This window comes from Rhyacophila brunnea, unplaced genomic scaffold (genome assembly GCF_057557595.1).
Source record: "Rhyacophila brunnea isolate RB1 unplaced genomic scaffold, BYU_Rbru_1.0 scaffold_2, whole genome shotgun sequence".
NCBI classification, from domain to species: domain Eukaryota; kingdom Metazoa; phylum Arthropoda; class Insecta; order Trichoptera; family Rhyacophilidae; genus Rhyacophila; species Rhyacophila brunnea.
The window spans coordinates 7,341,484-7,357,879 of NW_028232859.1; the positions used below are offsets into that span (position 1 = coordinate 7,341,484).

Below are 16,396 nucleotides of genomic sequence, written 5' to 3' on the forward strand. Positions count from 1 at the left end.
TCGTCAAAATGTAATACAATGTACAAGTGCATACAATAAAACAACCATAAAAAACAATACCAAATTAAAATAACAAAATCTACAAAATAGTAACCCCTTAAATGAGTAAACAACTACAAAATCGTCATTGATTACGTATTAAACTTCATCAACATTTGTAGTTATGTTACCTTTTTTTGTTCTTTGGACTAGTTGTAGAATTATCAGCATTTCAAAAATATTCGTATTTATTCAGATTTTGTTGCATTCTGTCAAAACGATTCCTTCATGGAAAAATGCCAGACTACTTATACTTGGTGGCAATTCCTAAACATTTTACTATGAATTAGTAGCAATAGAAAATATTGTTCTGTACGGAACGATTCGCAACTAATGCAATCACAAGTCATAATAGACTCTACCGCTTTCCCTTCATACCTATTATATAAATGAAGTTTGTACTGCTTAATTACAAGTAGGTACCTACATATTTAAAAAAATTATAGCCCTACTTTTATTATTTGAGATTTCTTATTTAACTTGTAGACAAGTGGACAGATACAATGTTATTGTGACATAATATTGACATCGCTTTGTAGACAATGTAACAAGCAAGTCAAATTTGAAACTCCCTTTTATGCATAATATTTCATATCATAATGGCTTTAGGAATTAAGTGACCATTCTTACTGTAAATAAATAAAAACACACACCAAATTAAGTTAATATATTTTTGTCTACCTAACCTTTATACAGTGACGTCCCGTGAGGGCAAGTATGCGCCGCATAGACCATAGATAATGCAGAATATATTTAGATCAAAATCAATAACAAGTCATTTTATCAAACGCAAATACTCCGTTGAATGACATACTTAATAATAAAACAATATGTACATTACTACTATGACACAACATGATAAAGACTCAAAATATCTTGGTGAGATTGTATTGAAAGATTAATCACCGTTGGTTTGCTAAAATAAGTGTAAAAAAAACGGGAGGGGGCGGAATTTAAGGGCGGCACTTTGTTTAGGGACATCACTGCTTTTATTTACTGAGACTCTTATTAAGGACCTGTATATGATTGATATCTTTAAGAGAACGACTGCTTGATTAAATACGTATTATGTTATGAAACTCTTAATTAATTCAACCCGGACACAGAAATGGAGTTTTTTTGAACGTGCAAAAAATAGACTATCAATTTTTGAATTTTGAGAGCTAGTAATAGTTTTTTATTCAGAACCACTGATCTACCATCGTTACTGAGTCACAGAATGGCACAATAGTCAGCTATCGGTCGACACTTCGCAGTAGTCATCATAGGTAAATCCTTATTTGTCATCACTCACTTCATACTTCGATCAAGTAAAAATCCATACATTTAAGGCCAACGAGTAAACTATTAAAGCAATAAAATGTGACATTAATAAAAAGTGTCATTATACGCATTAAGTTTGCTTTTCAAACTAGTGATCGCAGTCCACATTTTTTTTTGCAAAGGTTTTTTCTTCTTCTTGTTGTGTCATCCTCTAGTAGAGGTCGCTTTAACTTTGTCGTCTGCTACCAGGAACAGTTCAGTAGATCTGCACTCGTACCAATCACAGAGGCTCTTAAGCCACGAAATGCGGCGCCGTCCTCTGCTACGCTTACCATTGATCTTTCCCAGCGCTCGAAATGGAAAAATTTACGAACCGGAGCGCTCGACAGTTTTAAGATTTTTACATAGTAAAGTTATCAAAGTATAGATATGTGTTTTTTTTTCATAAAAATAAATGTGTTAGATTTTCTATTATATGGCCTATCCGGCTCAGACGGTCAAATTATTTATTCCACGAGACGGAGCGATAATTTTACCGATTTCACGAACAGGAACGGCGCTCCGGTGCGTTCCGGTCCATTTCGAGCCCTGATCTTTCCTTGAATGACAAGTTGGGGAATGCTGTACTTTTGTCCTCTCATAATGTGGCCGAGGACTGTAGTTTCCTGGTTTTTATACTACGTAGCTCGGTCCTTCAACATTTGTCACCCGGTCAGTCCAAGGAATTTTGAGGATGCGTCTATACTCCCACATCTCGAAAGTCTCCGTGACATCTCTTGGTTTAGCGTCCATACTTCCATACCATAGAAAAGAATTGAGAGAACATAACAACGTACCATATGCAGTCTCAGACCTAGGTTAAGGTCTCGATTGCTAAGGAGGCGTCTCATTTTGAGAAAGGCACTCCTTGCGATCTCAATTTTAGTTTTTATTTCCTGAGACTGGTCCCATTTCTCATTGACCCATGTACCTAAATATTTTAAATGGGTCACACGTTCGATTGGTTCGCTGTTAATGACAAAATTTGTGTTAGTGTCTAGTGTCGCTATTTTTGATACTAGTAATATTTTTGTTTTCTTAAGGTTTTTTATATTTTTATATTTTCTATAGGTTTTTTCTTCTTCTTTAAACCATGTCCAATCGTAATAGGATCATATGGGCCTCCACATAGGTTTGTATTAACTGATACGAGAAATGGATGTGAGCCACTTGCTCAACCTAGTAGGTCCATATTCTGACTCAAACACAAATTAAAAAACAATATTTGTATTTGTCAGACCCAGGATTCGATCCACGACACTATAGGCCAGCGCTTAAACCGCGCGGCCATCGTGGGTGTGAGGTTTTTTAGGAAGCCGCAAAATATTTGAATACCTACTTTAAAAAAATCTACTAATTACATTTTTCGAAATCACCATATTTAAATAAAACAGTAGGTACCTTACCATGTTTTTAAATTTGCATTTATTTAATAAAAGAAATATGTATGTCAGGTCTTCGTGCTTAGTGAAATTTATATCAAGAGCAGAGGAAGAAGACTGGTGCGTAGCTAATAATGACCAAATCCCTTTCATTCCTTAGATTCAGCATTCTCCAAGATACCAAATTTCTTACCAAAAATCGGTGCAGTATTCCCAGATAGTGGTAGATGTTAGATAATGGGTGGAAATTTCGCCTAATGCACAAAACAAAATAATGGGAAGGACAATAATATTTTTTTATGATTGCCGCATTATTAAGAAAAATATAATACTTACGATTAATCTTTCCGGTTATGATTACCAATACTTATGGTATATTGGTTGACCTTTTTATATGGCAAGATTAAGAATATAATAAAAAGTGGTAGAGTTGTAAAGAAATATTTTACTCCATGGTCGCCCTACAAAAAAAACACTAAAATTCTCCCGGTAAGCTTGTTTTAAGTAATTTCTGGGACTAAACGCCTCCAAGTGAATGTAATTATTGCGAGAACAATGATTTCTGAACGTGTACTTACATATTTTTTCATAAAACAATAAAAGTTAATTGAATTTCTAACAAGAAATCACAAAACAGTATTTGCATTTTATTGCGAGCTTTAAAGAGGTGACGTGATAAGCACCTGGCCATTTAGAACGAATCTAATAAATAAATATTATCATAAAAATATTTAAAATATGGCATTTTGGGAATAAACATATAAATATTGTATGTTAACTAACTAATGTGTTGGTTGTATTGGACTATATTAATTTGTCCAGCGCGCGAAATGTAAAATTTTATAAACCGTAACCTAACCGATTCCAAATAAATTAGTTAACCATCTAACATGGATGAAAAATTGGCTATGAAATGAGAAAATTATACTCATCTCGATTTATTTATTACCCATGATCTCAATTCATCTATATTATCTATGGTAGTGACGGTTCGAAAATATTCTATTCGTCAGTTTATTCCATCAGTATATCATTGCACCCATCACACGATCAATAGTATTACTTTCAATATTTATTTTTATAGTACCGACAGTAATAATGCTGGTGTACCTACGGGTAGATCAACATCAAGCTGAAATTGCCTACAGCAGTTTTTACAAGAATATCGCAGAGGACTCAATCTGGGAAAAGATTCAACATCATAGACTATAGATACATCTTATTTGCAATGTACGTTAATTGTTAATATATTAAATATTATTATTAGTCTATGGATTCAAGTTTATTCAAGTGGAAATACATGTCGATTCAAATTGATCAATATTTTCGTATTTGTTTTACTCTTAAGCGTTGTCAGACCGTGAATAAAATAGTGGACATGTGAAATACTGTAAAATAAATTTTTCACCCTTGAAAGACCAAATTATGAAAAAAATTAACTCTTCTAAAGCCGCGTTGACACGGTCCAAGTACGATCCAAGTAGACTTGGATAGGAATAATTAGTATGAAGATGTCTTATCGAAGTGACAGCTTCATACTATTTATTCCTATCCAAGTGCACTCGTATGTGACATCTTCATACTAATTATTCCTATCCAAGCTACTTGGACCGCGTCCTACTCATCCAAGTTAACTTGGATAGGAATAAATAGTATGAAGCTGTCACTTCGATAAGACATCTTCATACTAATTATTCCTATCCAAGTCTACTTGGATCGTACTTGGACCGTGTCAACGCGGCTTAAGAGTGCCACACTTTTTGTGATTTTTAATTTAATAAATTCTGATCATTCTGGTAGGTAATTGATAGCGTATATTCAAGTATCCGGATATCTAAATTGTCGTCATTTATCCCCGTACACCGTACAGTGAATGTACAGGTATTATGTACGTTAATGAATGTCTTCGTATACCTATAGAATTTCTTAAATATGAGTCATTTAAATATTCAATATTCATTTCATGCCATTTTATCAAGCAATAAAAGTCTGTTGGAAGTTCCAACAGTGAATAATATTATAGTAATGTGATTCGATACAATAGGTATTAATTTAAAAAAAAATCATCCGAAACGAATTTCATAATATTTTCATAAAAATATAGTATTTTTCAATAACAGTACAAAAACATAATATGTATATATCGAGTAACTATTTTGAACTCAAATGGATAAATAAAATAGATCAATTAATTTACACATTTTTGTTACGTAGGTGTAGCAAGTTCAATTAAAATTAATAAAATCCCATTCATAATGACGACGAATAGAATCATTGATACTTACGAATGGATATTCTACCATATTATAATTTGTATTGTAGTGAAACATATTGCTTTGATTAGTTTTAAATGTTTTTGACACAATCTCGTGAATTCGATTAAAACGCGTCGTGTTGGTTACGCCGTTTTGTGCCCATTTTGATAATTTTCCATAGAAATTACTTGTGTTTAATCGCCACGGCTTTAATAACAGCGAATGTCATTATGTACTGTTAATCAGTGTTTCATACAATTGTTTACCTGCAACATGGGTAAAATATTAATTTTCTTGCATTCCAGGCAATATCAAACTATACAGAGCAAGAGGCGCCAGAATAAAATTATCATGTTAAGTAGAATGAAACTGTTTCAGTTTTATAAAAATGTAATTTATCTAGATATCTTCGTATTCATATATTTCTAACACTGTTTGATGGACTGTAGGTATATATTATTTTCAATGTGTTTTTAAGAAGCCACTACCAAAAGCTAAGAATATGGGAATAGGGTCTGTAAGTAGTTAGGTTTTAAAACGCGTGAAGTTATGCACTATTTTTATTCAAATTAAATGTAAACAAACAATTTTTGAATGCCGCATTATAGGCAAGTATTATAAAAAAAAGATAAAGAAATAATAGATTTTTTAAATCATCATAGGTCGCAACTATCGCGTGAAAATTATGAAGCCGTTGATCCATGCATGCAGTCTTACAACTTGTACGATAATACATGTTTACATATTTTAGCATTTTATCGTTACAGTCGCGACAATACGTACTGCTTGCTGTCAGTAAAATGTAAACGGGGTATTATGCTGCGCAGTGTTTTTTTTTAAACAAAATTCGGCAATGTCATCAGTCATCACTATTCATTTGATAGCTACTGGCTAAATCAAATATGAGATTACATTGGGTTCATATTAACTCTAAATTAGTTTGCTGTGGGTCTATTCTATGCTTATCGACCGCTAAAGTGATAAAGTGATAAATATTATCAAACTTAGGGTAGGTTTGTATCAAAATATTAGCACTTATTGTAACAATTACACGAAGTTGGTTTTTATTGTTGCAATAAGTGCTATATTTTAACAGCACATATCTTGCTGCTGTTAAAATATCGCACTTATTGCAACAATAAAAACCAGCTTCGTGTAATTGTTACAATAAGTGCTAATATTTTGATACAAACCTACCCTAAGTTTGATACTATTTATCAATTTAGTGTTCGATAAGTATAGAATAGACCCACTGATGTTTGACAAATGTTTCATAGTGTAGTAAGTTATCTTACTATCGAATATGCACATTTCTATGTTTTATAAGTTTTCGCTTCTTTCTTTCTTTTAGTTCCATCGGCGGGCTAGAAGCGTCATATCGCCACAACAAATACATTCCTTGGACGGGCACCATTAACAATAGCCACCAGAAATAGCTGTGGACCATGGCGAGAGCTTGAGTGATCGACGCTAGGATTATAAAGTCTTTGAAATGCTCCACGACACTTCCATTCATGTTGAGATCGATTCCAGTATCTTCGAGTTGTCCATACTTCGAATACGTTGGCCGAGCAATGCGGCCTAGGAAATATAAGAAGACATTGTTTACCAATGTCGTCAAAATGTACACACAAATATCGATATTTGACTGACTTCTGTAGAAAAACACTGATAGAATAAAATACATGATTGATACAGAATGAGTTAAGACTTTGTAGAAGTAAATGGTCGATTCATTTTCAATAACGATTTGCTGTGCACCTCTTGTTGGTAATTTTTGAGACTTCTCAGATGAGTTCTTCATTTTAACAGTTCATAAAAACACAACTTCACTTGAATTAGTTTAGGTAACTCAACAGAACTTAGGTTTAAATACATAAACAGTTTTCGTTTATGGAAGAACATACAACTAAAGGTTAGAATTTAATCCGGTAGCCACTGATAGAATGTCGTTAAATTAAATAAGAGATCATATTTAAATCTTGATTTATTAGAGTTTTGCCGTTTAATTTTCAATTGATCACCCACTGAAATATTTCACTGAAACGTCAAAAATAACGGCTCTGCCACGTCGTCGGCTATGATCGGGAATCAGGAATCGGGAATCTCCGTCAAAAATCATTATGTTTTCATGTAATTTAAAGAGCAAAACTCATAACCTGCAGCGGCTAACATAGTATTATTGTTGCTTTTTTTAATGACAATAAATATTATGACCACATCAAAGACACTGGGGATAATTCGCTGATGATTCAATAAAATGTTGTGTAAAGGTTGATTAGGATACATAGGAATATCATTGTTTTCATAATTGTCAGTGATTGTCAGTTTTTCCGTCGCCCATAAACAATAATGAATTTAAAGGTGAGGTATGCTAAAACTGTATTGCCAGTGCCACATGAATGATAAATATTTTTTTACTCGGAATACTTTATCCGCTATTCAATTATATCCAAAACAGTGGAATAACGTAATCAATATAATATTTAAAGTTTATTAAAAGCTAAAACTAAAATTTATTAAAAACTATTCATTTTTAATAAAATTATTGGTTTTATATTTTGCAGTTCAGACACTTTCACAATTTTATTCTTGACATTTTTTTTAAATTTAATATAGCGGAAACAATATTTTAAAAATGGTCATAATTCATAATACTGACACCATGACACTATGTGATGGCACATTAACAGATTTAGAAAATGTCATTGTATTTTTAATGTAATTTGATTAGCGCTCGAAATGGATAATTTTACGAACCGGAGCGTTCAATAATTTACTGGGGTAGTTATCTAATTTTATGTAGGTATATTTTATAAAAATATATGTGTTAGAATTCTTTTTATATGGCCTATCTAGCTTAGATATTCATATTAATTTTTCCACGAAACGGAGCGATTGTTTTGGGGATTTCATGACCCGGAACGGCGCTCCGGTGCGCTCCAGTCCATTTCGAACCCTGAATTTGAAGTTCTATGCATGCTCCTCATTTCAGTCATTTTACATATTACAATATCTCCCAACATTACTTTGAAGAGTTTTGAGATTATTTGAATATATTATCTGCAACTCTACTGTGTTTTATTCATTTTCTCTATTATTATGATATATTCCTTTTATATATTAAAAGTAAACATAAATGGATTTAAACCCCTGTATTATAAAGTGTTTATTACCGGTAATCAATTTTCCGTGAACCGTCGGATATACGGATGAGTTTTGGCATGATAACTGAGGTAGGTAGCTAGACTCCCATTTCTATAAGCTGGCGTACACGTCATCGCGTCGCTAGCGTCGCATTGACGATGGAGTTGGCGGGGGGGCGGACGTAGTGCAGTGTTAAGATGCTGATGCGGGGGAATTTAGGAATTTATTTTCACTAATTCATAAAAGAACCGTGATGACGTGTACGCCAGCTTATAGAAATCGGACTATAGGTGCTGAAGGAGGATTGTGCTACCGTGACTCACCACCCTGTTGTTATTATAAAAATATCGCACCACCACTGACCACTCTATTATATTACTTTTCTGTGTGTTTCAAAAGGTTTCACGGTTTCTATAAGCTGCGCTTTATATAACTGCACGGACCTCACGGTTTTGGAGGCTTGCGCGCGGGAAACGAATATGGGAATCTGTATCATTAGCGATTTGAAGCTAAACATAATGGCTACTTAATTCGGATATTATCAAAAAGCGAAAAATGTACCGCTCTTTTAAATCCGTCGAATTAGAACGTGAAATTTCGCAAAACGCGCGCCCGTTTGCTGAAATTATGCGCGCCATAAACGTCAAAAAATGTTATACAAATATATTTACACACATTTATTTGCATCGCAATCATTTCTTCGCATACTAATAAAGCTATGAAATTTATTTGAATCGTAATTCTTTTACTCTCACACTATTGAAGATGCCAACTGAACGAAGTGATTTTGAGTGAGTTTTTGTTTATACCACTATACCATAAAATGTATATTAGCCTATGATCGTAATAATATTAATCATAAATAACATTTAAAACTAAAGAACATAAAAATAATGTGAAAAGTGTTACCTTTTGGGTGTGACTGTAAGAAGGTACCTACGATTATCAAGTGTGGGGAAGTATGGATAGGCTTAAACAAAATTTTGTTTTATTACAAATGCCAAATTTTAACGTGGTTTTGTGTAGAATGTTGATGCATTGAAAGTAAATTATGTAACACATTTAAATAGTTGTCTGTACTCTGCACATATGGATTCCTTATTTCTCAACCTGTAAAAAATGCGGGAATTTTTTGAAACTAACGAGACAACTGCATCATTTGCTTCATATAAAATTATAAAACCACCGCCCGCCAACACAGCTGCGTATTTCTGAATAAATAAAATACGTTTTTTTTTATTATAGTATGTTTTTTACTACAGCGGCCCTGATTTATAAATTAAAATAAATAAATAAATAAAATTAATGCCGTTTTAATCGCTATGTGATTTAATATGTCTGATAAGAAGGCAATTTGCAACATAACCTTTAATTCTATTGTAAACTTGCTGCGATAAAGATAGATTTTTACGACACCAACACCAATAAGTGTTTTTTGTCGAAAGTAAATATCTTAATAAAGATTAAAAAAATACCACATTGAGTTATTTTATCGCCATTATCCTGACATTTGTTTTGAAAATGTGTGTCCCGCTTAGGCCGCTCGCACACGATAATCTTTTGTGGGTGCGACAAAGGCAACTGGCTTACTATTAATTGGTACTGGATGGACGCATCACGAGTGTGGAAAATATGCGATAAACTTAAACACGTACCTATTAAATAATATGTTGATTTCAATAGTTACGTATGTATCATAAAAATATGCATTAAAGTTTGACACGTAAATGTAACGCGCATTTAAAATTTGAGTACAGCCGGCGCGCTTTTTTATTTTGGTTTTATGGCCTGACCACCATAAAGGACATTGGTCCATGGTGATGGCTATTATACTTCTATCTTATTAATATTTTCTGTGGTGCGACATGTTGCAGGCCAGGTTTCATTGCACGGACCGCGACCAGTTACTCCAACTATAGCTAATATGAAGTCGTCTACACACGTCAAAAACACGTCTGCAGTTTGTCCGCCACCGATTGCATTCCCGCGCCTCGTCGATTACGCACCGGGATCCCCGTATTTCTCCAGTCCATGAACTTTACACCTGGCCTGTGATACTTTGCATCTTGCACCCACAAGTAGGTACCTGTCGTGTGCACGCGGCCTTATACGCTGATGTGTTTACTAAATTTTAAATTTTATTAATTATTGATATTCTAACACTTTCAGTTCAGTTAACAATTTGAAGTACTTATCACTCTAATGAAATATTCTGAAATAAATATTTTCAATACAAAACATAGGTAATAATAAATGTTTCTAATTATTTGAACTTAGATATTAGTCATTTTTTTAAAAACTCTCCAATCTTCACAGTTTATTATATTTTGATACGCCGAAATGTCATTGTAGAATCAGTCGTTTGCTCTGCCAATGTGTAGGTTTAACGCATAACTAACTTAGGTACTATTTAGAGCAGAGCTGGCGAACCTTTTTATGTACGCGTGCTGAAATTTCCCAAATATTATTTTTTGGCTGTCTGACATGCCGAAATGTTTCTCATACGGAAAAAATTGTTATGAAATTTTTATTTAAAAAAAGTTCAAAAAATATAATTGAGTTGTACCTATTATTTAGTTTGGTTCCTTATGCATAAATTGGCGCCAGAATCGCTCCGATCAGATATGGCATTCTCTCGCTACAGCGATCTCAAGCATTGTAAATTAATGATTTTAAATCGATCAAAATCAGAGGTTCGCTGCGCGGCTTCTCTCGCCGCCTGTTGAGGTCAATGCGATAATATTATGTGTGATACATAAAACCTATGGACCGATCTATGTAATTTAAATAAAATGTAATGCTTATTCTTGAATCTTGGGTCTCTGCCCGCTATTTTTTATACAATACGATCTGTCATTTTATGAATCTGAATATCTGAATTTCGTCGTTTCCTTTTGCGATCGGTAAATATTATTGGTAAAAATAATATTATTAAAAACCGAAGAAAATACGCATAGCTGTCGTCATTGTTTTTAATATTGTATAATATATAATTATTATTTATTTCTAAAACTTTTTTGTAAAATAAAAATATTTTAAAAATATTAGTTATCTGTATGTACCTACTTACCTTTTTTTCTCTTTAACATAAATCATTCGAGCGCCATGCAAAATCATCTCGCGTGCCATAGGTTCGCCATCACTGATTTAGAATACTTATTTAGTAATGTCAATTGGGAGGGTAATCGCAAAAAATCACTTGGTGTAGGTACTTCTTTATACTTTTTTGATTTTGTATGTTTTTCTTTGAATTGAAAACAACGTTTCTGTCTTAATCTTGCTATAATGTTATTTATTTACTTTGTTTTCCATCTAATGATGTGGATGTCTCAAATTTATAAATTGTAACGATTGCATAATGTAAATAAATAATCCTTGAATCAGACAGATATGTGATAGGTATGATATTATAAAAGTTTGCTTCATTGTGAGTTATATCGAAAGCGGACTATAATATGAAAACGTGGTAATATCTGAACAGAAACGTACCATAAGTGCGAGTGAGAAAGCATTTGGCACGCTTATATCCACAGTATGCATTAGAGTAAGATACAATTTCTACGGCTGAATTAAATATTTTTTGTAAACGTCGTCGGTAGATATTGATTTGAATTTTTGAATAATTTAAATTTAAAAACTGCCAGCACGTATTCCTGAAATTTATTGTTTTTGTGTTAAATATAAAAATAATGGTACTTATGTAATTATTTTTAGTTAATTTAGTAGAAAATATGGTTGTGTATAAATTTGGTAGACGTACTGAGAAGCAACATGATGGTATAACGTTTCATATTTAAGTTAATATTAATAAAATTGAGGTTCTACTGTGTGTTATACGCAAGAAACACGGCTTCATTTTGCCGACCAATAGCCACTATCTTTATATTATTACTCTGAAGGCAACATTTACCATACCATTATAATAATAAGTACATTATATTTTTAAAACTTAACAAAATATATTACTGGGACGGTTTATCACTTTATCAAGGTTCTACAACGACGTAATCGGGGCCTGACTCCGGTTAAACACTGACGTAAGTATTAAAAAAGGAATACTAATACATATTGTAGCCTATGATAAAACCCAAAGGCTAAAAATAACGTCCTATATTATTGTCTTTTAATCAGCTATTTGTTTATTATTTTATTATTATTGAACCTGGGCACCTTTTAATGAGCATTATCAAAATATTCGTTCGGCGTGAAAGAATTGAATTCGAAGACTTGTTCGCGTTATCAGCAAACATTTAATTTATGGGGAGTGTAAAGTAAAGTGTATGTGTGTGTGAGAGTGTGACGCGATATGTCCAGGTGATTTTTACTGCTTTAAAACCGTTGTCAGATCGTTATAAACGTTTAGCGAGACGTCTTCAACACCTTGGTTACCTGTCGAAATACTAATTATTATTCTTCACCTGATCGTGACCATTTTCTATATAACCTTCCCCATAAAAAATCCATCCCGAAAGAAGCAACGCCACTGCTTTCCAATTCTTTTAACTGTGCATCTTCAAATCTTATCGATACTAAACATGATCCTGAAACGAAGTATGGTTATGAAACCTGAAGTTGAAACAAGAGATTTTTCATTATAATAATTGTGTAATGTATTTTTAAAATTCATGCCATTTGGCACAATGAATCAATAGGAATGTCCCCAGAGTGCATACAAACATATTGTACTATCTTAAACAGCTGACAAATGGAACAAAATAAAAAAATAAAACGAAGTAGGTACATACCTAGTAGGTATCTACTGAAGATTGGAGCATTTCTACGAAACCTACTGTCATTCAGCGATGGTTTTAGGTTTGTATTAATGCACTGACGAGTTTGGAGGCCCCCCGTGAAAGGTAAGACCGCATCTTCCAGCTAATGGAAAACCTCCACTGCTTTCAAAAGTTATAATTCACTCCTTAATTTATCACCCCTAAGCAGCGCATAGACTGCTTACCCCCACGGGATGCCACTGGGAATATTGCAAGAGCCGTGAGCCGCTTCAAATTTTACAGAGGCTTACAATTAATTACAAAATATCAAGTTTATCTTCGAATTAATATTCAACACTATAAAATGTTAACGTTAAATTTTAATTAGTATTCAACACCACAACATGTCCAAGCTGGCAATCAATCAAATCAGACTGCAGTTATAGAAAATTTAAATTTGAAGTGGCTTAATATTTTAAGATGATTTTTAGAATATGCAAATTCATCATGCCATATTCCATGATTTTGTACAAAAATGCACAATAATTCTTCTAATTTTCCAAGCAATGCCGCCAGTCTACAAGAATACTTGGGGCGGTTAAAGAAAAGCAAATGTGGTCCACCCGTACGAATTCTGAGGTTTCCAAGCAATTTAACCCTAATACAGTTATAATATCTTGACAATGCTTGAGACTCTTCACTTTCTTAGACGCAATCGATCTAGAACTCACCATAAGGCTGGTGTCCATAGACAGCCGACCGCTCCCTTGGCTGTTCGGGAGGAAATGCAGGTGGATGATGTCAAGAGGGAGGCAGAGTGACCGACTGAAGAGAAAGACCTCGGGATAGAGATTCCAAGGTGATGATTGCATAGTCAGCCATGTAGGTACCTGAATGGCATGTAACGTCAGCATCAGTAACTAAGTCTTCAAACAACCTGTGTCGCAGGGTTACATGTAAATTGTACGTTAAATATTTCACCATGGCACAGTTCGCCGTGAGCTTTCTTATCGGAAAGAAATGACCGTATAGATACGGTCTTCAATTTTATTAGATTCAATATGGTTAATTCAATTTTCATAGCTGATTTTGGAAAATTCATGAATTCGACAATGAAACCCTAACCTAACAAATAATTCAGTATATCGGCTATGTTCAAAATTTGTTTGCTGCTGGCTTCCTGTAAACCGACAAGAACCATGTTTTATTTAGACATGAATTTTATGTCAGTATTATACGACCCAACGAGGTTGGACGTTGGACATCATGGCCCCCACAAAGGGGGGCTGACAGGGCTCTAACCTGGGGGCCCGGCGTGGCTAGTCAACCAGATAAGTGAAATAAATAAACATTACAAATTTGCCCTAATAGTCAAAAAAGTCTCTATTTAATGATGTTATTATTAAATATTATGTGGTTGTACAATACAATTTCTAATTGTGTATCGATATTCGACAACTGCATAATTCAAATGGATGTATTAAAATATACAAAAAACACTAAATATACACATTAATTTTACCGCGTACACCATTGGAAAACGTCACTGTAGACCGTCACACAGCCTTTATCCTTAGCAATAGGTAGGGGGGCCCGCCTTTAATTATTATTATTATTAAACCATACCTATTTCTTTGCCGCCTTAACCTACTGCCTTACATTGGAGTAAACACACATTAAAAATCCAACATTTTTTGTATCGAAACCACGACCTACGGCTTTATGGATGACCGCTCAAACAACTCGGCCACCGAGGGTGTGCCGCAATACCTTTAAGAAACTAATTGGTCAAATAACAATATTTTCTTGGTAGGTATATAGTACATAATTAATTTTAGGTGAAAAAAAATGAAATGATGCCACTCAGATATACCTATCTACCTATATAGAGAATTTCTAAAAAAATAAGTTTCTCACTTGATAAATCTTTTTAACGTGTTAAGAACAATCTCTTAAAATTCTTTTGGCGTGTAAGCCTCGAGTGGGATCTGAACTCTGACCGACGACCATTTAGCCTGTTAAAAAACACAAAATACATTTTAAGTGGTGACGCTCTCTATGCAAAAACTTTGAGTTAAAATCTCTAATAATTTATTTAGTGTCCGGAATTAATCTTCTAAATAGTTTTGTGTTTTCATTCATACAAGTCAGTTTTAATTTGATTTGAATCGCCTTATTTATTTAAACGATTATATTACATATTATTTAATTCAATGCGCAGGAGCGTATTTGGGAATGTGAACATAATATTATGCTAAATATCTAACATTAACTCAATAAATTCGCCCACTTAAAAGGACATCATTTCTTTTTACTTCTTGGTGGGTTCATATACAATCCGTATAATATACTGGCAAATATTAATTTTCATGCTCCCACCAATATTGCACGTAATTCTACGGTCTTCGTGATACCCCGTCGCAGGACAGATCTGGTGTTTCATGATGTTATGTATGGCACCATAGAGGTTGATTAATTTTTTACTACCTATATCATGTTTTTGGACGTGTTAAATAGGTTAAATTTATAATTTTATTCATCATTTTACTTTAATATCTACATAAACACATAGTTTCTTGTTATAAGTATTGGTTGTTATTTGTAACTAAGCTATTTTTATAATTTGTATTTATTATGTATTATGGCGCATTGGCCAATCGCTGTAATGACTAAACTATATCATTACTTTTGCAAAATTGTCAATAATTGTCGCTGAATCGTGAAAAATTAATGGGCCAAAAATTTTAATCTTGCAGCTAGTGAAAGTTCAATAAATAGATTTTCAGTTGTGAATTGTAAGTTTTCATATAAATGTAGTGTTTAAAAATAAGAATATGTTAATAAAGTATACAAATCAATTATCTGCTATTTAAATGATTTTGAACAAGAAAATGTAAGTAGGTACCTACAGTAAGAATTATGAATGATCTGGAAATTGGTGGATACTCGTTATTACCTATCGAAATTATTATCAAATATTTACCGAATTAATATCAAATTATCTGCATATTTACATTTAATATAGACATCACTCACTTGAAATAAACTTTGTATGTCAAATAAATGCGTGTCCGGAAACTTGTACGTATGCAATTGAAGCTCGATTTGATATAAATAAAAAAGATTTCAAGTTGTACCTACACATTTATACTTTTATAAAAATCTATGTTTTTTAAAATAAATATAAAAAATATTAAAACTATGAATTGGTCAAAAATCTCTATGTCAAAACATAGAAAACTTGATAAACTAAATTTGAATAATAAATATGACCATAAAATATAATGTAATAATAACGTAACTGTGGACATAAATATGTAACAAATTCCAAGCTTCGTATTTTTCCGCTAGGTGCCTCTGGTGGTATAAGCATCCCCCTTAATAACTACTCATGTTTTGTTATTAAGTATATTATATGGGACATGTCCAGTTTTGATTATTAACTACATTATTATAATATGATATCAAAATTATGTTATGAATGATGAATGATATGATATGAAATTTTTGTCTATAAAAATATGTGTCACAAAAGTAGGCAACAAGCATTTCAGAATTT

The 16,396-nt window shown here is 33.0% G+C and overlaps 1 protein-coding gene across 1 annotated transcript; it reads right to left on the reverse strand.

The window, feature by feature from the left end:
* Positions 1-6,236: 6,236 nt before the first annotated feature.
* On the reverse strand, positions 6,237-7,051 carry LOC147071791 (transmembrane protein 208-like). Its single transcript, XM_085946739.1, has one exon. It carries the CDS (start codon positions 6,780-6,782, stop codon positions 6,273-6,275), a length of 510 nt encoding a protein of 169 aa, XP_085802865.1. The 5' UTR covers positions 6,783-7,051; the 3' UTR covers positions 6,237-6,272.
* Between the last annotated feature and the right edge of the window lie 9,345 nt (positions 7,052-16,396).